The sequence below is a fragment of the Sminthopsis crassicaudata genome, chromosome 2, assembly GCF_048593235.1.
Source record: "Sminthopsis crassicaudata isolate SCR6 chromosome 2, ASM4859323v1, whole genome shotgun sequence".
In the NCBI taxonomy this organism is placed as follows: Eukaryota; Metazoa; Chordata; class Mammalia; order Dasyuromorphia; family Dasyuridae; genus Sminthopsis; species Sminthopsis crassicaudata.
In genome coordinates this window covers 80,915,408-80,941,122 of record NC_133618.1, presented here as the reverse complement: position 1 = coordinate 80,941,122, position 25,715 = coordinate 80,915,408, and the positions used below count along the sequence as shown (strand labels likewise).

General features: G+C 34.4%; 1 protein-coding gene across 13 annotated transcripts in view; it reads left to right on the top strand.

Moving 5' to 3' along the window:
- SLC8A1 (solute carrier family 8 member A1) overlaps nucleotides 1-20,246 on the top strand; it is a 378,210-nt gene extending 357,964 nt beyond the window's left edge. For all 13 annotated transcript variants that reach the window (XM_074286671.1, XM_074286666.1, XM_074286669.1 and 10 more), the window contains one exon: nucleotides 1,014-20,246. In XM_074286671.1, coding sequence (XP_074142772.1) covers nucleotides 1,014-1,390 — 377 coding nt within the window. In that variant the 3' untranslated portion in view covers nucleotides 1,391-20,246. The remainder of the gene's footprint in view (nucleotides 1-1,013) is intronic.
- Nucleotides 20,247-25,715: the final 5,469 nt, after the last annotated feature.

Below are 25,715 nucleotides of genomic sequence, written 5' to 3'. Positions count from 1 at the left end.
ACTATATGAACTGATGCAAAAACAATTTATACAATTAAAACAACACTGTAAAGATAAACAATTTAGTAAATCTGAACATCATAACCAACCGCAATTCTAAAGGTTTCATGAAGAAACAAACTCTCAACTCCAGAAAGATAATATTATTTTCCCTTTCTTGTTCTTTATTGTTGGTGTAACTATTGGGTGGGGTGGGGATGAGAAGGCATGGCTAATGTGGGGATGAGGTAACCTTTAAAATGCCTTTTAATTGTGAAATTATGGTTCTGGGGCTACAAATGATCAATGATACTATCTACACATTTGCCTTCAGAACTTCAATTCTGTTCTTCTTAGTTATACAACTTAGAACCTTTCTGAGAGAAATGGACCCATTTGGTAGAAATGCTTATGGTATAATTGGTCATATCTGATTATGCTATTAATTTGCTCTGTGAACTCATACAATTGCTCTTGTTGCCCCTAATTATTTTACCTCTAAATAGGATTTACTAGCACTGTATTTTCTAATAACAATAATAACCCCAAACCTCTCTTATTCCATTGGATGCTCATCCAATTTTTTTTCAATTTTACATATAGGAAAATGAGATCCAGAGTTGTAATCACTTACCCAAGATCACACAGCTAGTTAACAAATGGACTTGAATCCATGTTTTATGACTTCTGACTTTAGCATGTTGCCTAAAAAGAACTTGGAAATACTAAATCTTGGGCATTCCCTAGAGATTAACAGAACCCATAGGGACCTTCGAGGACATCTATTCTAATTTCTCCATTTGACTAATGAAAAATTGATACCCTGACAGGTGAAGGTGACTTTTCCAACATCACAATCCAGTTAATGGCAAGTGATTTGAACCACCCTGCTTAGTCCTATTCCTGGGCACTCTTTCACTGCATCATAGTCAACATTTCTGGGCCAAAAACGTGTCTTGCGATAACCACAACACAATGGACATCACTGAAAAATATTGGCTTTGAGTTACTAATTTTCTTCTCCTCCTTTTCAGACACATTTGCAAGCAAAGTGGCAGCCACACAGGACCAATATGCAGATGCCTCCATCGGCAATGTCACCGGCAGCAATGCAGTGAATGTGTTTCTGGGAATTGGCGTGGCCTGGTCCATTGCTGCCATCTACCATGCAGCACATGGAAAAGAATTTGAGGTTTCCCCTGGCACACTAGCATTTTCGGTCACCCTCTTCACTATTTTTGCTTTCATCAATGTTGGGGTACTGCTGTATCGACGAAGACCGGAAATTGGAGGTGAGCTGGGTGGGCCCCGGACTGCCAAGCTCCTCACAACTTCACTTTTTGTCCTCCTGTGGCTCTTGTACATTTTCTTCTCTTCCCTGGAGGCCTACTGCCACATAAAAGGCTTCTAAAGGAACAATCAGATATAGTAAATTTATATATATAAATATATATATATAAAGATATATGTATAACGAACAGAGGAAACTGACATTTGTCATGTCCACTTACCTGCTGATGGAATACAGTTTCAAGAGCATACTTTGTACTAGGGCAGAAGTAAGAAACCAACAAAGTTCTTATCCCAAGGGGCGCCAACATGTTGAACAACAAGCATGGATGCAGGGCCATCTTTGCAACTCTACCTAGAAGGGTGTACTCTTGAGATTGATAGACTACTTTTTTGTTTTGTTTTGTTTTTTGTTTTTTAAAATGACTGATCTAAGTGCAACATGGGCTTTCAGTTATCAATTAAAATCAACCAGATTTCTTTTTTTTAAATTAAGCATCTGGGCAAAGGAGGGGTATGGAAGGGCTGGGGTGGGTGGGGGTTTTCATTATTTTATTATGAAACACCATGCTTATCTTCAGAACTTATGCAGAGGCGAATCTGTTTCCAGGAGGAAGTATGTGAGTATGTACTAAAGGAAGACAGGTAAAGGATACTGGGTTCAGATTATGTCCTAGCCATAGCCACCTAACCAGGGAGGTACTCTGCCATCCTTACATTAATGTCCCATTCCTATTCAGTGATCACAAGGATAACCTTTTAAGGTTCTCAAGAAAACAACAATAACAATTTGGTCCTCTCTTTTAACGTCTTAGTCTACCATTAAAATAGCTCCCTCCACCACCCAGTGCCCCCAGCTCCCTCCTCCAGTGTCCTTCCCCCACCAAAATCATAATAATTATTATTGTTATAGTGTTCCAAGAGCACACTATTCTTTCCATTTGCATATCACTAGCCTCCATCCAAACCATCTGTCCTAAAACAGTTTCTTTGTAGTCCTCACAAGGACTGTCTTGTCAATTTTATTTTTGTTAAGACCCATGCCCTATACAATCTCAATGCAGTCTTTTCTGAACATTTGCTTCTTCTTCATACTCCTATTAGAGAACGTTGTTCTGATACTTTTAACACTTGCATGGATTGAAAAAAAAAAAAAAAAGAAAAAAAAAGAAAAAAAATCTGTATATAGAATAGTATAACAAAAACTGTTATCCCATTCAACAATGTTGATTGAACATTGAAGACATGAGTGAGTTTGTTTTTTTCACAATTTTTTATTTTATGATTGATTTGATTATTTTGGAATAGGAGATTTTTTTTTTCATGGATCTACACATCAATTTCTAAGAAGCAATAATTGACCAGAGAAGTTATAGCTATTGTGGAGGAGCCACCAGACAAATCTCAAAACATCTCTGTAGATCATCATCCGTCTGTATGGAAGTCAAAACCAAAGCATGTAAAAAAATTACTAAATTATTTTGATGAGAGACATTATATAAATCAACGAGTGAGGTGTGCCTAGGTTTTGAAGGCATGTGGTTTTTCCAACAGTATTTATTTCACTTTTTTTTTTTTTTTTTGTCTGGCACAGATGATAGATAATACTGAGAGAAGAGAACAAGTTCTGTTTGGAATTTGGTTCTGATTTGGGTTTTTGTTTTGTTTTGTTTTGTTTTTTTAAAGCCAGGTTAGGCTCTGTTTTTCTTACTTTGTATACCACTATATACCTACAGGCAATGAGGTAAAATTGACCAATGAGTCTTTAAAAGGATGGTTCCTTTATATCTCATTTAAGACCCAATTAACTCAGTAAGAAATTAAGCAAGGTTCTAGCCCTTTAAATAGAATAATTCTTTTAGTTTCAAAGAACCTAAGGAATAAAGTGGATGATATGATGAGTGGATGACAATAAATATGCATTACTGATGTTTTTACATAAAGATCGACTGTTGGCCTAGAAAATTATTGGCCATTTTCATTGGTCCCAAAGTATCAAGATAATAAAACCTGGATGTATATTTGTTATACGCTTTTTCCCCTCATCCTCACCTCATTGTTCATATAAAAATAATGTAAAAGTCAAAGTGAAAAATGAACCCTCATAGAGATAATTCTACTTTGAGGTCATCTAAATGACAAAAGGAAGAATAAATCATGACCCAAATTAAAGGAACAATAATTCATTCTAGTTTTTAAAAAATGTCAAGAAAAAATCTTTTCAAGTATCTTCAAACTATATCTCCTTTTCTAGCTTAAAATGAATATATGAGTTTAGAATAACCCCTGATTTTTACTTTAATGAATCCGGCAATCAATCTATCAGTTACCAAGCATTTATTAAGCATTTACTATGTGCCAGGTACTTAAATCAAGAGTATAACAAGATGTATGCAAGTGTAGATTCATGTTGGAAGCTCAAAATAATGAGATGATCTAGTTTTTTTTATGGGCAGGACTAGGCTGCAGTCTCCCTTGTACCCTTCTGTTATCAATCAGAGACCTATTCCTGGTACATGACAATCAGCAGTAAACTCAAAGGCAGCTGCCTAAATACAAAACTAAAATAGAAACTGTCAAGTAATGATAAATCCACATATGTTTGTTCTGTAATCAATTAAAATTCTTTGCACACCTTTTTATCCACATTTGGAATGATCACATCCCCATAAAGGATTTTCACAGAAAAAAATATAATGAAATCTTTGTCATTTTCACTTTCAAAGAGGTGAAGTGTTTTGTTTTGGGGTTTTTTGGGACTTTTGTTTGGTGTTTTTTTTTCTTCTTTTTGTTTTAGTAAGGAAAACATCAATACTAGAATCTGGTTGTTCAGGGTTCTTGTAATTATTATTATTATTATATTTGTGTAAAATTATTTCATTTAGTTTGTTTGATTCTTTCATTTTGTGTGTATTGTGCACAGATTTAGGAAGAGAGTACTCTTCCTTATAAATGGTACACATCATTGACACAGACAAATAAAGTTTCTAATTGTTTCTGATTTAACTGGTAATGACAGCATGTTCTGTATCAAATGGTTTTTCTCTTATCATTGTCATCTAGTTATCTCTTTTTGATTTTTTTTAAGATTTGAAGAACAAAAAAAAAAAAAAACTGAAAAAGTGGTACCATGAAAATGATGGAAAAGAGATTCCCAATGTTCAGCCTCTCCCATATGAAAGCTATTGGGTTGTTTAATTTCTAATGTTCTAAGACAACCCTTGGATAGTAGAGTAATAATAGTTTGGTGGGCTTCATAAGAGGAGGGATGGTTAGCCCTGGGCAAAATAAAGGGAGCATGTAATAATTTGACATTGTTCCTATATTTGTTTTCATCATCCTATTTGTCATCCTACTGTGCTCATATTCTGTCAATAGCCAGGAATTGCATCCATGGTTTTCTGGTCAATACTCACGTTGTTATCTCAAGTCAGACAGATGCAATGAGGCTGATCAGGGGATTCACATCTCAAAGACTCACTAAGAAGATTTAAGTGCATTGATTCTTTAACATCATACATTATAGTGCCCTTCATAAACTCATTAGTCAGAAGGATTGTACTTGACAAGTGAATAAGAAATACAAGAAAAGTTGTCTTGACTCTGTACATGTTACAATCAAAAAGTTGAGAAACTTGGATCAAGACAAATTGTAGTAAAAGGAAATGTGTGAGCACTTGCTTTACATTTGTCTAGAAGGCTCATAAGCCTCATAAGATTTCTTTATCCCATCCTGGTAATCACTGAGCTAACACTTTACAATTCTAACTTCTTCTTTTTCTTGTTGGGCATTTTCTATGGCAATGTCCTGCTGCAGCTCACATATATCACATTCATTTTCCAGGTCAAAGAAAATGTCATCTCCATCTCTTATGCCCCCTGATCTTGGTTTAAGAGAGTCAACCCTTCTCTCTTCAAATAATTTGTCCTCAGATACAGTGATTTGACCAGTTCTAAACTGCAACCAACTTTCAAAATTTTACTCTCTTGTCATTTTTTACTCAATGTTGTCCTCAATTTCCTTCCATGTGTCACTCTAATCTCAGTCTTCCCTTGTTAGGGGCAGCTAAGTGACAAGTGGATAGAGTGCCCAGATCTAGAGGCAGAAAAATCTGAATTCAAATCCAGCATAAGAGTATTTACTATTGTCCAATATTGAGAAAGCCACTTAACCTGTTTGCCTCAGTTTCCTTATTGGTAAAATGGGAATAATAACACCATCTACCTCCTAAAGCTGTTGTTAGGATCAAATGAGATAATAATTTTAAAGTGCTTTGCACAGGGTTTAGCACATAGTAAACACACTAGAAATGCTGCTTATTATTATCATTAAGCTCCATTACCTCTTTTCACTCACTATAGTCAAAATGGCCCTGGCAAAGGCCCTCTGTCAGCTTGACTCTTTGCCTTGTCCATAAGAGAACCCCTGAAGACTTTGAACAGTAATCCCAAAACATCAAGATAGTGAGTAGCCAATTTAAATCTTTCTTTAGCCCTTCATATAAAATCCAAGACTGATTCTCAACTCCTATTTCAAACTGGATTCTTTTGTCCAAAAATAATTCATGAAACCTCAAGTGGATCTTGATTGGCTATTTCCTGAATGACCATGTACAACACTGGTAATCAGTGTTGGTATTTGATTTTGTAGTTTATGATACCACCTCTTTGCCAAGGACTCTTACTTGTTAGTAAAGCTGCACAAAGGCAAAGTTTTGTTGGATAAAAGTAAAAATGATCTTTATATTTTAAAAATGGAGTAAAACAAAAGTGCCAGATTTAATTTACATAAAAGGATATGTTCTTTAAAGTTCCTTCAAACTTTATTGAAGAATAGCTATAACCTGTAAGTTGAATCTGTACCCTTTCTTTGGAATTGTGTCCCTTTATCATTTTGGGGGCTATAACTATTCTTTGAAGGGCATGAGCTTTTTTCTGTCCATCACAAAGCAGCACAGGATCATAGAATTTTAGAATTGAAGGTACCCCAGCAGCCACTTCATTCAAGCCATTTAAATTCATTTGAAGTACTCTGAACTCCTGTCTCATTTCAAAACCTGGCAAGTAGGTTGGTAAATATGGTTAAAATTTTAGTCCCTAGTTATTTATTCTCAGATTACTGTTATCTCCAACATGAAAATATCTTGAATCTGAAAGCAGCATTCAGTAATAGATGAGAAGGAAAAGGGGGAAAGTCACTGCCTGTGGCTGTGACAAAATCAAACTGAATCTCAACTAAAACTATCATCTGGCCAGCAATCAAGAAATGGTGAGTATTCAGCTTTCCATGACTCTTTGGGAACAAAAGTTATGTCCGAGAAAATTCACTCTGACCATGATAAGTCTTCAGTTCTGCTACAGGAAACCTATTGGGTTGTTTTAATATCATTAATAGAAATTAAGTAAAATTTAAATTAAGAAATGAATGAATCAATATTTGCTCAGTTCCACAAATAACTTTATGCAATAATTTAGATGAGACAGAATCCTAAATCTAGTTAGGAAGTCCTGAATTCAAATACAGCCTTAGACACTCTGTAGTTGTGTAAACCAGGATGAGTCATTTAGCCATTATTCATTTCATTTCCCTTGTCTGCAAAATGAAGACAATAGTGACTTATCTTCCATAATTATTGTGAGGATAAAATTAGGTAATATTTGTAAAATGTTTTGCCAACTATAAACCACTTTTAAAAATGTCCTACAGAACAACTTCTTTAACAAGCAATAACTTGTTAATAATCTTAACTCAGCCTTAACAACAGCATTTTTACCTAAACCCATAATTTTACCTGAGGGTAGTGATGACAGTCTCTAAAATTATTTCAACCAAGCCACTATTCAAAGAACATGCCCTTCTTTATATCACTTTAGCTTTCTTTCCCTAAATTCCACCAAATCAGCTTCTTACATCACTACTTACAAATTTCTTCCCTTAATTGCATTACCTTCAGTGAGCTGTTTGCAGATCAATAAATACTGAGTAATGAGATTTATAAGACTTTAAGTCTAGACATGAGTCTCAGACATTTGAGCTCTCTACTCCAAGAATTACATGGAAATATTTTTTTAGAAAATGTCCTTTCAAAGAAAAAAGTAGCAAAGTGTAATTTCATTTCAATATGGAGAGCAATTCACAGAATTTGAGTCTTAACAGCATTACCACAGCCGAACCCCCATAACTATACAATAATCTATAGAAAATAATAAATATCTGTTTAGCTTTTTATTTAGAGATTTCTTGGGAAGAAGAATCCACTACCACCTTTGATAGCCTATTCCATTTTTGAATTGATATATCTTAGGAAGTTATTTCCTGACATCAAATATACACTTGCCTCTTTGCAACTTTTACTTGGTCTTTGCAAAAGAATCTTCTTCCTTACCATAACCCTTCAAATGTTTGTTAGGACATAGTATGATATATGGAAATTATATTTAATGGCATTTTGAAAGATATGCTATTTTGTCAGTGGGGATATTCTGTCTACCAACACAAATCATATCCTTGGACTAGACTATTACTAGACTATTTCTTCAGTCAGTCAAGAAACAATTATCAAGTATTAATCATGTGCCACATACTGTGCTAGGTACTAAAATTACAAGTACAGAAATAATGAATGAAACAATCCCTGTTCACAAGGATTTTATATTCTATGGAGGCTAAAAAACTAGTGAGTTAATGACTAATCTATAAACCTGTTTGAATTTAACTAGATTGGTCCTCGGCTACTTCAATTTGACAAGACTTTCAAAGCATGCCCTCAGATGACATTGTCATCTCCATAAAATAATCATTGGAATAGAACTTTAGTGAGGGTAAAGTATATAGTACATTTTCATCCTTCTCTGTCCTCATATTTCAGGAAAAGTAATTACTGAGCATCAATGAAGCTATTTGCCTCTTCATTTTATCAATACAATTTGTCATTAATTTGAAAAGGTTTTACCCTTGAAGAGTTTCTCTTCAAAAAAGTAAATTATGTAAACAGTAAAAAATGTAATGCATGGAGATATAATCATTATCACCCTTTAATAATGAATCAAATCCTTTTCTATGGTGAAAAAAATTCCTTCTAGTGAAATTCAAATTTCATAGTAGTTCAAATATTTCTATTTGGAAACCACTTAATATACCAGAATTTCTTAAGTCCCATTTGAATTGTAAAGGTACTTCTCTAGAAGCTGTAAATCCTAATTTACTGCTTAAGGGATATGTAGGTTCAAGTAACCAAAGCCACAGCTATAAGTGATTTGAGGTGTTGGAATAACATTGGATTTATAAAATAGTTCACCCATGCAGCTCAATATTTGCCCCTTTCTTTTAAGAAAAAAAAAGTGGTGATTGTTGGGTTTTTTTTTTAAACTATTTCCCCAATCCTGTTACATGGGACATATTAACAAACTTCTCAGGTCACATAGAGACATCTTCTTCTTCTGAGAGACCAGTCCTAAATTTTTGCATTGCTATGATTCTAAATTTACTTGCCCAACCTCTCATATAAGAATTAAAGAATCATGTTACACTCAACTCAGATGGAAAGGGAAAACAATGAAAAATATCCTTGGGTATTGGTACTTTCTAAAACATTTCAAACAAAACAGATAAATTGATCTGATTAGGATTAAAAATGGGACACTTTCCAAAAGATTAAACACAAGACCCAAAAAATCCGTATTTATGGACTTTTGCCTTTTTAAAAACTTATGTCATTGACAAAGCCACTTAAAAATTATTCTAAAGAGAAAAGCTTTAAAAATGTATTATGCTAACAATATTTGTGCTTCTGAGGAATGTGCCAAACATAATGTGGCTGGGTAGAGATTACAGTGATTAACCAAAGCCATATCAAAACCCAAGGGAATTAGCATAAAGAATGATCATATCATTGCTCTCTACACCAACATTATTCTTGTCTACAAGAGCTTTATAGATCTTTCAACATTGACATAATTATGACTACTGACAAGTATGGTAACTCTCTGCACTTCCTAAGCAATAACAAACTGAATTCCAAATGTTAAAACAGGATCTTCTTGGACAAAAAGAGGAGGATTGAAGCCAATGAGGGGTTGCTCAAACCAGTTTTCCACTCTAGTTTTATGAACAAGTCATCAAAAATCGATGGTGTTAATTTCTAGAATGTGCTGGCCCAGTATATATGCCTCATTAAAATGCCTTCAGGAGTTTCCATTTTTCCTTCAACACATGTGACCTCGAAATAATACAGCCTAATGACTTGGCAATTAATTCTTTTTAGAGGTTGATGCTATTTTAATATGGTTGTTATTATATGTTTCCCCAAAATTAATGTCAATTCAGTCAAAATCATTATAAATCAAATGTTATTTTGACCTCTAAACCAAGCAAGTAGTATGGCCCAAACCAGCATCAATATGAGACAGATTTTAAAACACTTAATTATATTTCACAGGCATTAAACACCTAATTGTGGTTACTGTTCTAATCATTTTAGAAAAAATAAGAATAGTCACTACTTTCAAGAAATTTATTTTCTACAGGCTTAAGAAAATGAATAAAATCCTCTAAAACATAAATTTTGGTTACCTATTTAAGAAAAGTCTTAATTTTTTTTCAAAATCTTCTTTACCACTATTAATACTTTTAACCACTAATCTATGATTCTATTCTTTTTGTTCTTTACCTGAAGAATAAATCAAAAATTCATCCCCAAAATGATGAAATTAATGTGTTATGGTGGTATTCAGTGTAAAATTATGAGTGAAAAATGGAAATATCCACATTGTTAGTTTGCAATTTCTCAAGGAGAATTATATTAAATAGAACTTGCTTTTTCATCTATTATCTGACCTTTTTATTTTCAATATAACTCAGAACATAATGGTTCAAGTCAAGAGGCTAGGAATAATTTGAGGAAGTTGACTTGTACTTTCTTCCAAAATCAAAACACTGAATCCCTCCTATTTGTCCTGGGGTGAAGTAAATTGTTAATACTAAGCATCTATGCACAGTCTAGTCTCTCCTCAATAACCAGCCATAGCATGCTCTCTGATAAAAGATGACAGGTTTTATCCTGACATTGGTTGAGCTATCATAGAGAAAGATAAAGAGAGAGAAAGGGGGGAAAAAGAGAGAGTCCTAGGAACAATGTCTCATATTTACTCCCACACATAAAGAAACTTCTACTGAAATGAATTGCTTTTTCCTGCCATTGGTATAAGAGTTGCTGTTATCCATTACCAATATATTGGCTTAAAAGTTAAAAAAAAACAAAAACAACAACAAAAAAAAAAAAAAAACAGATCTCCTTGAAAGAGGAAAAGGAAATGTTTTTATATGAAAGCAAATTAATACTTATATCAATATGCCAGAAACTACAGAAAAAATGACATTTTTAATATCATAGAATTCAGTAACAGGCAAGACCACTTGGGATTGCTTGGAGAAGAGTTATAATAACCCCCATCTCAGCCATAACATCATGTCAAAGCATGAATCTCAAGAATAATGTCATATTAAGATTTTAAGAGGGTCATTTCCAAATATGTACTATTGTATTGAAGAGGAACAGGAATAGTGTGGGTAAGGAAGAGTTGGATTTGACAGTTACACCAGATAAAATGAGAGAGAAGGGAAGGGAGAAAGAAAAAGGAGGGATGGAGGAAAAAGGAAGAGGAGGAGGAAGAAAAGAGATAGAGGAGGAGAGGAAGTAGGGAGTCTGCTCTCAAAATACTTTTTTGAGACACAGAAGATGCTCTTATGAGAAACTATTAGTCCTTGGATTAGAATATTCTTCTTGATACTGATTGTTCCCTTTGGCCTTTGAAATTTGTATGTGCTTTATTTCAGAAGAGATCTGGGAATAGACTTAATTTCTCCAATAATTAATTTGATTCTGGTAATGAGAAATGAGCAACTGAAAACCAAGTGAAGAGAGTTCTTCCGGAACCTGTCTCTGCTTTTCCATTTACTATTGTGGATACTCAGTCCCTGAACACTTTCTTTGGAAATGGCTCCAAATTATTAGAGGGAGATAGAATAGAGTTCTTTTAAGGTGAAGAGAAAATGGGTTTACTGCTTTGAGAAACCATTTCTTTTAACTTCTTTCTAAAATGAAACATTTCGGAAGTTAAAAGAGTTAAAATTAAAGGGGTTTCTTTCAAATAGTCATTTTTATACAAAGTTATGGGTAATTTGTGTTTAAATGACCATTGTCAATGTCCTATTTGTGAAATCCACTGACACTTCAAAGCCAATCTATATGTATAGTTTCTGATTCATTGCTGGAGAACAATTGAATGGCAAGTATTAATAGAGAGAAGCAACTGCTATGCTGAAAAGTTTGAAAATCTATTTAAATACCAACATAGTGGCATTGACATTTCCTGGGCAGCATAAATTTGGCATGATTGCCCAGTCCAAATTCCCAGGCCTTATTTCCCTAGTTGTACTAGTTTTATATTCTAGTTATATTGACAATTTAATTTCACTAAATGAAAAATGCAGGACTTTGCTACTCTCTCAGAGAACAAAACAAACTTAGATCTGATGCAAGATTAATTTTGGGGGGTCATTACAAGTCACTAAGCAAATGTAATCCATATCAGGATGCTTTTTTGAAATAATTATTAATCACTGAGGCAGCATGGAATTCAGAATAGAGAGGCCTAGTTTTGGTCCTGCCTTTGACACAAAAATAGCTGTATGACCAACAACCAATTATTTTACTCAGTTTTACAGGCAGTTTTCTAAAACTATGGATTAAATCTCCAAAGTTTCTTCCCATAACTAATTCATGGTTTCCTAAGGACCACAAGAAGTTCTATCATTTAAGTGGCCACAAGAGAGAGGAAATAAAAATAAAAAGTAGGATAACTGATAAGTCTAGTACCTCCCTCTGGTTGTCTAAATTACAAATAAATTGTTCATCTGCATTAATGAGAATTTCAATACCTGGAATTTCTCAAATCAATGACAGATTTAGTTTCTTTTCTGCCCCTCCACAAAAATAACAAAAATTTTCATAAAAAAGATTGACTAGGAGGTTGAAAAATCACAGTTCCCAGACAAATAGGGCCCAAGCTTAATCAAATCTAAAACACCTATCGAGCTTTGACCGAATAATTTGAATGTAAATTGAATTTCAGTAATGAAGAGTGAGGTCCCAATATTCTGGTAGACTAAACACTAGATGGGAAATGATCATTACATATGAAACTCAATTAAATTTACCTTCCAAATCTGTTTAATTGAACTTCTTAAAGTAGCTATCTGAAAGTCTCAATAAAGCTTTCTATTAACAGACTGACTCATTTCCTTTATATCCAATATTTGATAAATAAGGGTGGAGAGGAGGAACTGGAAAACAAGGTTCATTTTCCTATTGCTTAGTTGCATTAGTTCTGCTTTTTCAATATTACCTAAGTCTCACCTATATGGTCAAAATCTGGTCTCACTTATAATGAGCTCTATAATCAATCAACCTTACTAATCATTAATTACTCATTAGACTTTGAAGATGCAGAGATAAAACCAAAAGCACTTCTTGCTCTTGGGAACTAAAAAGTCTTATAAGTTGTATCTTATAGTCAGGGATATAAGAAATTACATAAGTGGATACAATTTCATATCATTGATTAGTTTTGCTGTGATAGGTAGATAGGTCTGATGGTAGGATAGATGAATGGATGGATGGATAGATAGGAATATTCAAAATAGATATGATGGTTTTTAGGAGAAAAACTACCAGTCCTATGCCAATCACTTGGGAGGTGATCTGTGTCCATCTCTAACTGAAATCCAGAAGCTTTCCTCTTCTGATGAATGAGTTTATTTCAGGATGTTAGGAATAACTTGTGGAAAAGGCTCCACAACAAAAAATATTTTATAATTTTATAATTTCCTATAATCCTCAATCTCTGCCTTTGAAGTCATATGGGGCTTGATACAGGTTTCAGCTCCTGGTTTACTTAACCTCAACCATAAACAATGGTTCTTTCTTGAGGATTACAAGAGTTTAGAAAATTGCAAGGAGAGAATTCAGTGGAATCACTAATAAAAGAGCTTATCTGTGTCCTACTAGCCTTTTTTCCCCTTTATTTCAAACACAATTTCCCATAGAAAATAAGCTTTTCTACTTTTTGTCCTCTAGGTCTTTGTTCTACCCTATAATAGGAAATATTTTAAAGTAGAGTGTATGTGTGGTAGACAGAATTCCTGCACAGGAAGAAATTAGGACAGCTATCCTGAAGGAAGCTAAAATCAGGGGAAAGGATTTTTGTATGGCTTGAGTTTTGCACAGATTCCAATTGCCCTTAAATGCACCCATGGTAATGTGTACAAAGCAAGTGAAAGCTCAGGAAAATTACAAAAAGAGACATAAATCATATCGCTAACAATCATCTTCCACAAAACAACCTACCCTATGGTCAGCTGGAAATTATAATCCTGTTGCCATGCACAGCCTGTGAGGGAAAAAATTTATCCAGTGCCTGTAGGCTTATCCACAGCAAAGGAAAGTTACTGGTGAACTCAGGTCATGTAAACAATGAAAGTTTTAGCTAGATTCCTGTAAACTTGCTTCTGAAGGGATCCCAGCTAATACATCAGAAACCACTATCTCTTAAATGCCATGGCAGCAACCTATCATGACTTTATTAGTAAGGAGGTCTCAAATCAATTATGTGATGTGAAGCAAAACCGAAGGGTGTCTTCCATTAGAACCAGTGCCCTGGTGAGCTCTATTGCTGAGTCAGAACTTAGAAGAGCAAAGGAACTTTTTACAGATGAATTTTTGTCATTGTTCCTTTAGTCATTCTGGAATAAAATCCACTTCCTTCCCTCATTAGGATGCATTTATGCGTACACCTGCTTTTCATTTTGCAAGAGGCATCTGTGTGTTAAATTTTGAAGAGTTCTCTGGTTGGCTTTGACCCCTATTTCAATTTTGATTAGGAAAATGTAGACTGGAAGGATAGGTTTTTTAAAAAATGCAGCATAAGCATTCTTCAGAAACTGCTTTAAACTATGTTGGTTCCACTGTCAATCATTGGAGAATATAATTGTTTAAGGTCATAGATTATGCAAGTCAACTTGACTTTTTTTCCTGGATTGTGAATCCAACTCATGCATGTCTGGTTCCTCTCCCCTTTCCTTTGGCCCTACCTCCAGTACTGACCCAGGACTGCCAATCAATCCCAAAAGCTGAAATTAAATGCTGTATCGGTCTTCAGTCAAAATTCCATTGTTTGTTGAAAGTAGATGCCTCTTTATTCTTTCTAACACTTTGCACCTTCGTTGGGTCCTAATGTATGACATACCTGTGTTGGGCTATAAAAGAATAGATGCTTCTTCATTTAGTTGAAATTTAGTATTATAGATCCCTCCAGGATAAAAGTTGATGAGGCTAGACATATTACTGGGTATCTCTTGTAGGGCAATAAATGCTTTTACTGCTCCTTCTATTTCAGTTAAAAATTGTGTCCCTTGAGTTCTAAGAGTAGAGACCCTTTATAGATCTGTAAACAACCTTTCCAATGTCAGTTTTACAGTGTTAACAATTTTTTTTTTCAAAATGTTTCAGTTGATTTGCTTTATATGTTGAAAGGACAGAAGAGCTTGGAAGATTTTGACTTGATATAAGGGAACATAATTAAGGATGTGCAAAAATAAAATGGGCTGTCTTGGGAGACACAGAATCCCTTATCACTAAAGTTTTTCAGAGACTGGATGACTCTAGAAAGGTTACTGTAAAGGACATTGGTACTGGGGTATTAGTTGGATCTGTAATGTAATAGACTTGGAGAGTCTATAATCCTGAATACGAAATACTCATTTTAAAGGAAAAATATGTGATAGTACACATGCCTGACTCATTCAGAGAACTTTTAATGATGGAATTTAGAATAAAGGACTTGGAATCTATCCAGAGATTGTTTGAAATGCAAACCTCTTAAAGAAGATAACCCCAAGACCTGGGTCAAGAGATCTGATTGATTTGTATTTATCTTTAACTTGATGTGGATCCTGGGAAAAGCTGCTTAACCTCTCTATACTTTTCCATTTAATGAAAAATCTCACATTTGCTATTCCCCCTATCTTCCCCACCCAACCTCACACAAGTATGTTAGGAACTAATTAAATATTGTGACGCATTCCTCCAACATATAAGCTTTATCTCAGAAAGACATAAGCTGCTTTATTTTACTTCATACTATCCTGCTCACTCCAGGGATCTGATAGTATTAATACAGTCCCTCAGAGTATACCAACTTGCTCGCAGGAGGAAGCTTAATAGTCTGATTCTTTGTGGGCAAAAATAGTAAAAGCTTTTTAGAGTTGACCAAGAAGTACATAGTTTCAGCATTATAAAGGAAAAGTAATCTTCATAAATACACATGGATGAATTAGCAGAGTCCCCAAACATTTTCAAATATAGATTTTCTTCTATGTGTGTCTTCTGCAGAGTTCTCAGCTCTTTTGTCTTAAACCTTTTAAGAGGAGACATTAGACATGTTTTTGCCTTCCTGTTTGATTGCTGGTGGTAACACCCTAGCTCCAGTGTAAATCCAGTTTATAACTAGCCTAGTGCTCTGTCTGCTGTACTGTTAAAGATGTGTTCTGGTCTGAAGAAGGAGCATGGATGTAGCCAAAATAATTAGCAAGATGAAAAATATTAGCTATAGGTGAATTAAAGGAAAGATTTCCAAAGGCTCCTGTGGCTCATGTAACCTTTAGGCTACAGGCAATATAAAAGTTTCCAGTTTTGATTTAGGAAAATCTTGGTTACTAGGAATGTTCAGAAATAATTCGAGAAAGAATCTCAAGGTATATTTTCTTTTTGTTTCATTTTATATTGGTCAAGAACCTACCCATAATTACAAGAGCAAAAAATATTTACAAATATGTTGATACTCCCTTTTGATCCAGAAATGAAGTTAAAAGGGGAACATCAAGACATAAAATGAAAATATCACCATTTTGCAACAGCTGTAAGTTGTACAGCTTTAAGCCCCCTCCCCTCAGTAACATACATACTAAATAAGCAGATAGTAGCAGCAAAATCATAGGTAATTTGTCCAGCATATCCTGGGGATTAAAATTATAAAAATCAAATGATTTATTATAATTTTTTTTAATTAGTCAAACCAACCAAGTCCTATTCTGGAATTATAATTGACCATATGTGATGTCAAATATATAAAGGAAAACTGATCATTTCAATTATCCAGATAGCATGAATTAACAGCCATAACAAAAAACCTCTGGATATATGAAGTCCAGTTTTCATCTGCATCAACAACCTCATGTTGCTTCAGTAGGAGCCAGGAATCCAGTGTTTATTTTTTTTTCTCCCAGAACTCGATTATTTCAAATGCAAATAAAAGTAAACTTTGTATTCTGCCTAAGAGCCCATAATCTGACCTTGCCCCTTTACCTTTTGCCCTCTACTCAAACAGCTTGAGCATCTGGGTGATCTTGTGCTAGGAGGACTGCTTTTTATATCTTCTCCCTTGGCATTTCTTTTCAAAAAATTCCACTTGGTTAATGATGGTACTTGTGTCTTGTCTACTTGCATGTACATTCTCCATTTCATCCAGTATCTCTATTTAATCTTTTACATTACACATATCCACACAGTCCCTTTGGTGGTGGAGACATGCCTCTGGTGGAGGAGAGTATCAGAGACACTGGAGGTTACTCACTAGGGAACGATATCCCCTAGAAAAACTTAAGCACTGCCATAGCCATACCTTTACAAGTCCATTGAACCAATCACTAGTGTTTTCTTACAGATATGTCAATGCCCAAGATTAAGGACATGAATAATTGGCCTTATAAACAACCTCAAAGGTAAAGTTATATGGGTATGATGTGATGTTATCCACAAGCAGGAATCTTGAAAGATTGAAATCAATTTTGGTTTGTAACTTTGTATGGGTAGCTGGAGGGTATTAGGGATGTCCAGAAAGCTAAATATCCTTAGGGTAACCCATATTTTTATACTTAATTCAAAGCCCATATTTTTAAGAGTGAAAGATTGGTTTTTGGGGAAGAGTTGTTTATTTGTTGTAATGCCCCCAATAGTTTCATCAATCAGTGTCTTATCATTTAAAGAGTTTGGTGGCACAACTTAATAATATAATCTAATAAGCCATAAAAGTAGTGGTTAGTGCCACTACTATTTCAATGGGGAACTCCCCCATGTATTTCAACTATAAATATTTGTTGATATTAGAGCGATCACAATGAGGAAATACTTATGGTTCCTAGAAAAGAGGGAAGGAGGGGACCTATTGTACATTCTGTATATGTTGTATAGAAGACCTCAACAACCAATGTCATTAATGGTGTGTGTAGAAGGTAGAGGAAGTGAAGTAAGGGAATTTATTCTCCCCAAATTTCAAGACTTAGGAATTCTGCTTGGCCATTTGGCCAAGACCACGAGTATGGTGAGACACAATGGTATTTAGAACTCATCTTGAACCAGTGAAACAAACAATCCATATAAAGAAATATCAAGTGATGTTTTTAATGGGAATCTAAACACCCTGAAAACTGGTCAGGGTCCTACAAGCCTGAGCACCAGGTGATTAGCAAGGATAAACTCATGAGGTCCTGTACTAACTATTAGAACAAAGGAGTCCTAATAAATGGTGTGTATATTTTCTGTAAAAGGAAAATTTTGTCATTATAACATGCAAGAAAGAGTAGGCAATCACTCCATTTCCCCTGTTTGATTCAATAAAGTGTCCCAATTGTCCTGTGTTTCATTTCTCTGAAAACTTCACTTCCCTTGCAATTTTCATATAGTCAACTCATTCTTTATGCCATTGAATGTAAACTATAAGCCTTACCATTGTGAGGATATTCACACATAGGGCATATACACATACACATGCAGACACAACTCATTTGGTGAGAACTATGTTATACAGCAATCTAAAGCTATATAAACATCCAGAATATTTAATTTGGTGAGTCTCAGTGTTAAAAATCCTGGGTGGTGACAAAAGAAAAGAGGTGGCACAGTGGAATCCAAATGTATAAAGAAAATTGTGAACTTCTCAAGTGACATTTACTGTCAGAAATATTTGTGAAAATTCTCTGAAGTTAATCCAAACTCTTTGGAAAAGCATTATCAAAAAGCAAATGTACTAAAGTCATATATTTTTTATATTTGTGGTGGTTTCCTGTTGAACTTTAGTATTAGAGTGGCCACATAACTGAAACAAGAAGTAAAACATTCAAAATTATATTTAAAAATAGTGACATATTTGTAAAACAATCTTTTTTTGCCAAAGATTAGTCTTTAATCTGTAAAATGTAGTTGAATTTTTTTGCTATGACTGTGATTGTGAGGTACCTTCATCCTATTTCTTTCTATCTTTTGAAAAATATTGTATTTTGTATATATAAGGACCAAGAAAATATCACTAAGATTTTTTAAATCAATGTGGTAAATAAAAGTTAAAATTGTGAGGTACCCTTATCTGAATCAAATCCGTAATAAGAGTAGAAACCATAACATTAGGTTAACATGGTCATGACACTAGATTAATTTATCAGATCTAATGCTTAATAAGACATTGGATTGCATTTGGGAATGTCACACACTTCTTCCAAATTAAAGGCAATTTTAATGGTAGAATATTGATGAATGTAGAGGACGAGTCATTAAAGTTATTTTAAGTGCTTAAAGGGAATGAAAACACAATCCATTTTCTAGGGACCCAATCTACCACCTTGAAAGTTCAAGTAATGCCATGTTGATAAACTGAGACATTCAGTGTAGTCCCTGAGTTTAATCAATGTACTGCACTGAAATATAGGTACCAAGAACTAGACCTTTAAAATAAATCCAGTGTTGTGTAAGCCTGGGTTGAGTTCAAATTGCTGTTAAAAGGGAGTTGACTTATTTGCATTTTTTTAAAAAAAAGTTATTGTGACCTTTAGCTTGTTTTTTTTTTTTTCTTTTTGACACTATGGTCCAATGTGTACTCAGCCATATTTCTGTGAGAAGATATTAATTATATTGACTCTTATCAGCCTTAGCCATCAATATGTATCTATTCACAGTTTCTTCAAGGATCGCAAGCATAAAGACAAGGAACAAATGAAATTGGTAGTGAAGAAATTAGACATTTATTGTACAAAATGTATTTTCTAAATCTTAAGGTATATGTGATTTAAGCTGCCTGTTGAGCTAGTCATTTTGTAAAGTATCCCAAAAAATAAGACTCAAGACATCCAATGTATGTGCGTTTGTATAGCTCTATCATCCAAGGACTTCCAATGGTCAGCATCTTTTCTGTCACCGTGAGAACCTACAAGAGAAGAGAATGAGTTTCTGGCTCTAGGAATCCAGACTTCACACAGCTACTGTCTCACTGATTGATGAGAACTAATAATGAAAGATGGGTTTCTTTTAGGAGAATTGAGTTTATATTCACTGTGATTCACAGTTTATATTCACGAATGATTTCAGATCGTTTTATTTTTACCAGATTTGCTCATTAGTCCAGTCAATGCAAATGCTGACTTAAGCAAAACTATTATTTGAATGGTTCCTATATTCTTGAGCTAACTACTGGAAATGAAAGCTTGTTGCAAGGTGTGTCATACAAATGTACAAAATAAATGACTTTTTTTCCCTGCATGCTGCCTGAGGTATGTTGTGATTTGAAACTAAGAACTTTATTTGAATTGCCATAGCCAAAAACAAATAATAAAAAAAAAGGTTGTATGTTTCATTACCCAGAATTGACCTGACAATATTTCATCTTGGTATTTATGTAACTGATGCTGTTATGTCAAAATCAAGGAGTTGTCTGTCATATGTGTATGTCATAGATGAACTTTTATCTTGTTAAAAATGTATCTTGTAAAGCTCTCATTGCCTGAATTAGTCAGCTTTGTACAAGCCAGTGTCTTCAACTGTTTTCCTAATCTTGCCACATTTCCTAACACTGAAATATAAATGTTTGTAAATTATTCATTCATTTTGTTTCCTTTTATGTACTTTTATGTACTTATGTACTTATAGTGAGAGACTGCTAACTAATCAGGACAAAGGGAAAGGAGATTGTCCCCATCATATACCATATCAAGCTCAATGTCATTTTAGACTGTGGCAACAGTGGGCAAGATTCTGTCAGAACCAGGGAAACTAACAAATTTGCACTCTGATGAAGAGCTTTCCATTCTTCCAACACTTTTGGATTTCACCTTGATTAGACTTTTTTTTTTTAATTTATCTTATATGGAGTAAAAACATTGCCATTATCTCTTGGGAGGACTCCACACCAAATACAATGGGATCACTGATAAAATATTACTTGTATCCTTCAGGCTCCACTGTATCTTCAGCTAAGCAAAAGAAATATGACTCAGCTAAAGGAGATTTAACACAGTTTTTGAAAGAAAAAAAAAAAACTTTACAGAGTTTCCCACTGTTGCCAAGAAGTTGTACATTGTGTCTGTCTTTAAGCCATTATTCTCAAGGGAATATCTCCTATACATATAAAACATGACATAAAATCACAATCTGCATCAAGAAGCACCATGTACTCTGGAAACAGATGGAAGTCATCAATTAAAAGACGACACCATAGAAAACATGGGGTGAGGAAGGAGGAAAGGATGTACCCTTTATAATTTATTCCTGAATATTTACTTCCATATAACTTAAATTTAAACTTTATTTCAAAAATTATTTTAACTTGGGAAGTCAATTGACCATCAGAATCTCATATCTCTACAAATTACCATTTGTTTATTTAAAAATAAAATCATCTTCAACCTGAATAATGGACATGAAAGAAAAAAGCCAAGCCCAGATTTTGATTGCAGGTCCAATATGGAGAACAGAGAATGATAGTTGACATACACACTTGGCTCTGACATAATTCCCACAGCATTAGTTTTGCTTCTCATGTGAACCCTCACTGTATCATTTCTCCTCTCATTTATTGTGTTTCTAAGTATGAAATATCACACAAAAAAACAGTCCCTGTCTTCAAGGATAAGACATTCAGACAGACACACATGACCAAGAGAAATATCAAAGACTAAATACCATTGTTCTGCTACTGGGAGTTTCTTCCCAGCATTACATTCTGATCAGTATCCTTCTGACCAGTATTACCTTCAAGGGTTGAGTTAAAAACTGAAGATGAACCAATCTGAAAGATTCAATGCTTCCTTTTATTATTCTCAAAAGCACTATAAACAGTAAGACTTTCTCAGAAGGGTAGGTTAAAATATTCCATAATGCCAGATCACAAAAGGAGTTCACTTTCTCCACATACAATTCAATATTAGGTCAATCAAATTAATAATTATAGAAAAGTTTCAGCAACTCTACCTCTAATTAGATGGTGACTAAAGTCAAGTCACATCATATAACTTAGCTTCTGTTTTCTTATCTGGAAAATGGGTGATTGATCTATACTCAATGATGTCAAATTCAAACAGATTCCTACAAGCTACTGAGAAAACCACAAATCTCTATGTTGTATTTTTATTTTGTCATATATGTCCTAATTACATTTTAATCTGGTTCCTGTAGTACTTGAGATCATGCAGAGTTTGGCACCTCTGTTCTAGATCAGCAGTTTTCAAAGTGTGGTCTAGAGAATCCTGGGGAGGTCTCTGAAACTCAGAAGGGCTTCAAATCCAAAATCAGTTTTTATTTCTAATATGGTAAATATCTACAAATATAACCCACATAAGCAAAAACTCTTTGGACAGATCCCCAATAATTTTTAATAGTGTAAAGGTACTGAAAACAAAAACCAATGTTCTAGATGACCTTTAACTATCTGATTCTAGGATCAGAATTTTCAAATGGCAACCTAAAGCCAACTAGTTCACACAGTCTTACTTTGAGGTGGCAGGAATGTGTTTCAGAAATATTTCACATTGTTTTATAGCATACAATTTTCACATATACTATCTTGATATATTGACATTATGAGAAGGGCAAAGGAAGTATCCCTCTTTTATAGATAAAGTGAAGTTCAACTGACTTTTCCATTTCCCACAGTAAGTCATGGAACAATCCTTGAGCTAAACTCATATTTTAATTAAAGCAATTTGCAAACAAGACAGAGCAAGTCAGAAAATTGGGGGGAAAGGGATTTAATGTTTTGAAACAATAATGTATTAGGGAACAAGTATCTCTCTTGGTTCTTCCTTGGTGATGTGATGGATTCTTGACTCCTTTCTTTCTGGCATAAAACATCACTGCAGATATCACATTTTCTTGACAAGTGGCAGAAGGATGGTGTTCTTCCCACACCAATACAACCATGACAACCATCATCCCCCAGAGTGCCACTAGAAGATAAAATACCCATTATAGTAAATTCCATTGTGGGAACATTCCTACAATATCCTCCTCAGAGATTTCATGCTTTCTGATAGTAGACTATAAAAATTATAAGACGGCACATCTTAGCCACTCCTAATAAGTGCATATGCAGGTAACTGGAATAGCTCACTCAAGGTCACCCTTTGTCCTAATTTATTTATATATGTAGATTAATGAGAAATAAAAGGATCCTTGTTTTAACCCTGAAAACTACCAATTAATATACAAACATTCATTAAATTAAGGATCAGACATTGTGCTAATAAGTAAAATGCTAGTCTTAAAGTCAAGAAGACTTAAATTCAAATCCAGCCTTAGCTATTTAGGTGTTGTGCCTCTGGAAAAGCCATTTCATCTCTAGCTGCCTCAGTTTCCTCATATGTAAAATATATTTAATAATAGCAACTATCCCTTGGAGTTTTTGCAAAGCTCAAATGAAATATTTGCAGAGCACTTACCATCTTTTCTTATACAATCAAATAAGATAACATGTAAATCACTTTTCAAACATAAAAATATTATTATGATTAGATTATTACTGTGATAAAAATTCAAGATTAGAAAATGGAAGTGAAAGAAAGAATAGTGAATATGACATGTCTTCCACAAATGCGAGCACTGAACAATCCTACTAAAGATTTCACTTTTCTTTCATCAAGTCAATATGTAGGTTTATTTTAGCAGTGTGTTCTAATAATCATGAAAAGCAGCATACGGTCTTCCATTTAAATTTATTGTCTGTATTTATTGACCAGATTTCACACTTATCCAGAAGATAAGCAGCAACATAATTAGGTTCTATGAATTGCCAATATACCCTGCTTCCCCCCATCAATTTGGATTCCACCAAATAAATTTCACTACAGATTCCCAGAACACTAAAAATATATAGGCTTTTACCTGGGGGCAATAAATAATGCCACTGATAATCCTAAAAATTGAAGACTTAAGTCTACCTCCATCTAATCTATTGAATAAGATTTAAAAGATGTGTGTGGATCATCTTCAGATTTCTGATCAGTGAAAAAGCACTGGCTTTCATCCAGATATTGAGCCCTATCCTGACACTATGATCTTACCCTGTATTCTATCCTCCTTACCCTTTCCTAAAGCCAAAAATAGAAAAGCTCCACAAAGGACTTAAATAATTTTAAGGATTATAGCTGTACAATGGTTTCTTGGGAAAAGCAGTGTGTTTCTATGTTTTTGCTTAGCTTTTGAGGGTGACACCAAGAAAGAAAGGACCTTCCACTAGAGATGTAACACTAGGTTGGAAAGATCTTGGATATGAACATCTATGAAAATCTGCATTTTTTAATGTCTCTTAAACGCTGAATAGAATAGACTTCTTCAAAAGTAAGTAGTGCTGAGATCTGTTCCTTATAAAAGCTTACCATGTATGCCATTGCAATGAAACAACAGGACTCAAGAACCCATCCTGGACAATTTTGAGGAAAGGTCATACCCTTCCATTAACCTAAAATATCTCTCCAATTGTTCCATATGTTGTCACAACTACATTGGAGTTACTTTGTGAAAAAGAGAAAATAGTGACATTCTTCCTTGGTTGTCATGGGAACAAGAGGTACAGGCAAGTATGTTTCCTCAAGGGGGGAAAATATAACCATCTGTTTAAAATCTACTCAGGTTCTCAGCCCCAAGGAGGCCAAGACCAAGTAAGCCAAAGGAAGAATTCTGGAACAATTATAATTGAAGGACTGCAATAAAACAGTTAATGTAGGAAAGATGACTTTTAAAAAACTGTATTAAAATAACTGGAAGTTCTTTGATGTCTTCCATGTTTTCTAGGGATACAAAAATATTCATTTTCCCAGACATATTACACATTCTATACAGGTGAGGGCATAAAACGGAAGGTCATAAGCTCTCTCCTCAGTGGAAGTCTCAAAGAAAAAGCTAGATGACCTTTTGCTGGGGATTTTGTGACAAGATTAGATTAGATTAATTTTAAGGTGTCTACAGATATATAAAATAGAATAGAACTATAAAGAAACATTGATAAGTGTGGAGGTAGGGAAGGTGTGTATATTATTCCAAAGTTCCACCAAATCATGGGATGCTACATAGGGTACCCCAAAAATCTAAATTTATTTGCAGCAAGACCTCTGGGACACACTCTATACTCCCCACAAAATAAAAATTTCTGACTATTGAGACACTATGTATTTCAAAGGAATATAATAATTTCTCTGAAAGGGGATTTCAAATTACTTTCTTCTGCTGCTGCTTATAAAATCAATGGGACCTCATCAAGAAAGTTGGATCTGTCTCTGCAGTTATCAAAATATGAAGATAAAATGCTATTGGTTTAGTTTTAGAAGAAACTATCACAAGAAGCATTTTCAAAGGAAGGAATGTAAAATAGCATAAGTATGAGATAAAGCAAGAAAATTCAGTCTTTTCAAGTTGATGAATGGAGGATGAGATAACAATGATTAGCTATATGTCTGATGCAGTTTCCATAAAGTATTGTAAGGGCTGAGATAAAATTCACTTTGGTGCTGGAGGAAGCCCCTCCTGGCACATAGGGGAGTCTAATTAAAGACAGTTCATTTGACAGCTGCATGCAATGGACTCTAACAAGTGAAATGAGGTATGGCCTAAAACAAATCTCTTCATATTATCTATTTCATTTCCTCATCTGTAAGGTAAAGAAAGGGACTAAATGATTTCTTAGAACTCTTCCAGATCAAAAAAGTCAATATTTCTACTCTATGATTCTAAGTTTCATGTACTATATTCAGGCCTCTGTCGTTTGTCCTTCATTCTCAAAGAGGATCCTGACATCAGGGAGGTAATGCTATAACATACAAGTGAATTGTTTTTAATTGATGGAGGGCAGGGCAAGGTCACCTGCAGCACTTTCCCCTCCAGAGCCATCTGGGTCCTGTGGCCAGGTATAGATCAGGATGACTAGAGATGGCCCTGGATGCAGTGGGAGACTTTGGCCTTTTTAAGCTAAGATTTTCAACAGTCTCAGTTTCCTGAGGCTGTGACCATTCTGTGATTAAGGCTAGGTGGCAATTGAGACAAAGAATCTCCTCTTTCACCTATTTCAAAAGTGAC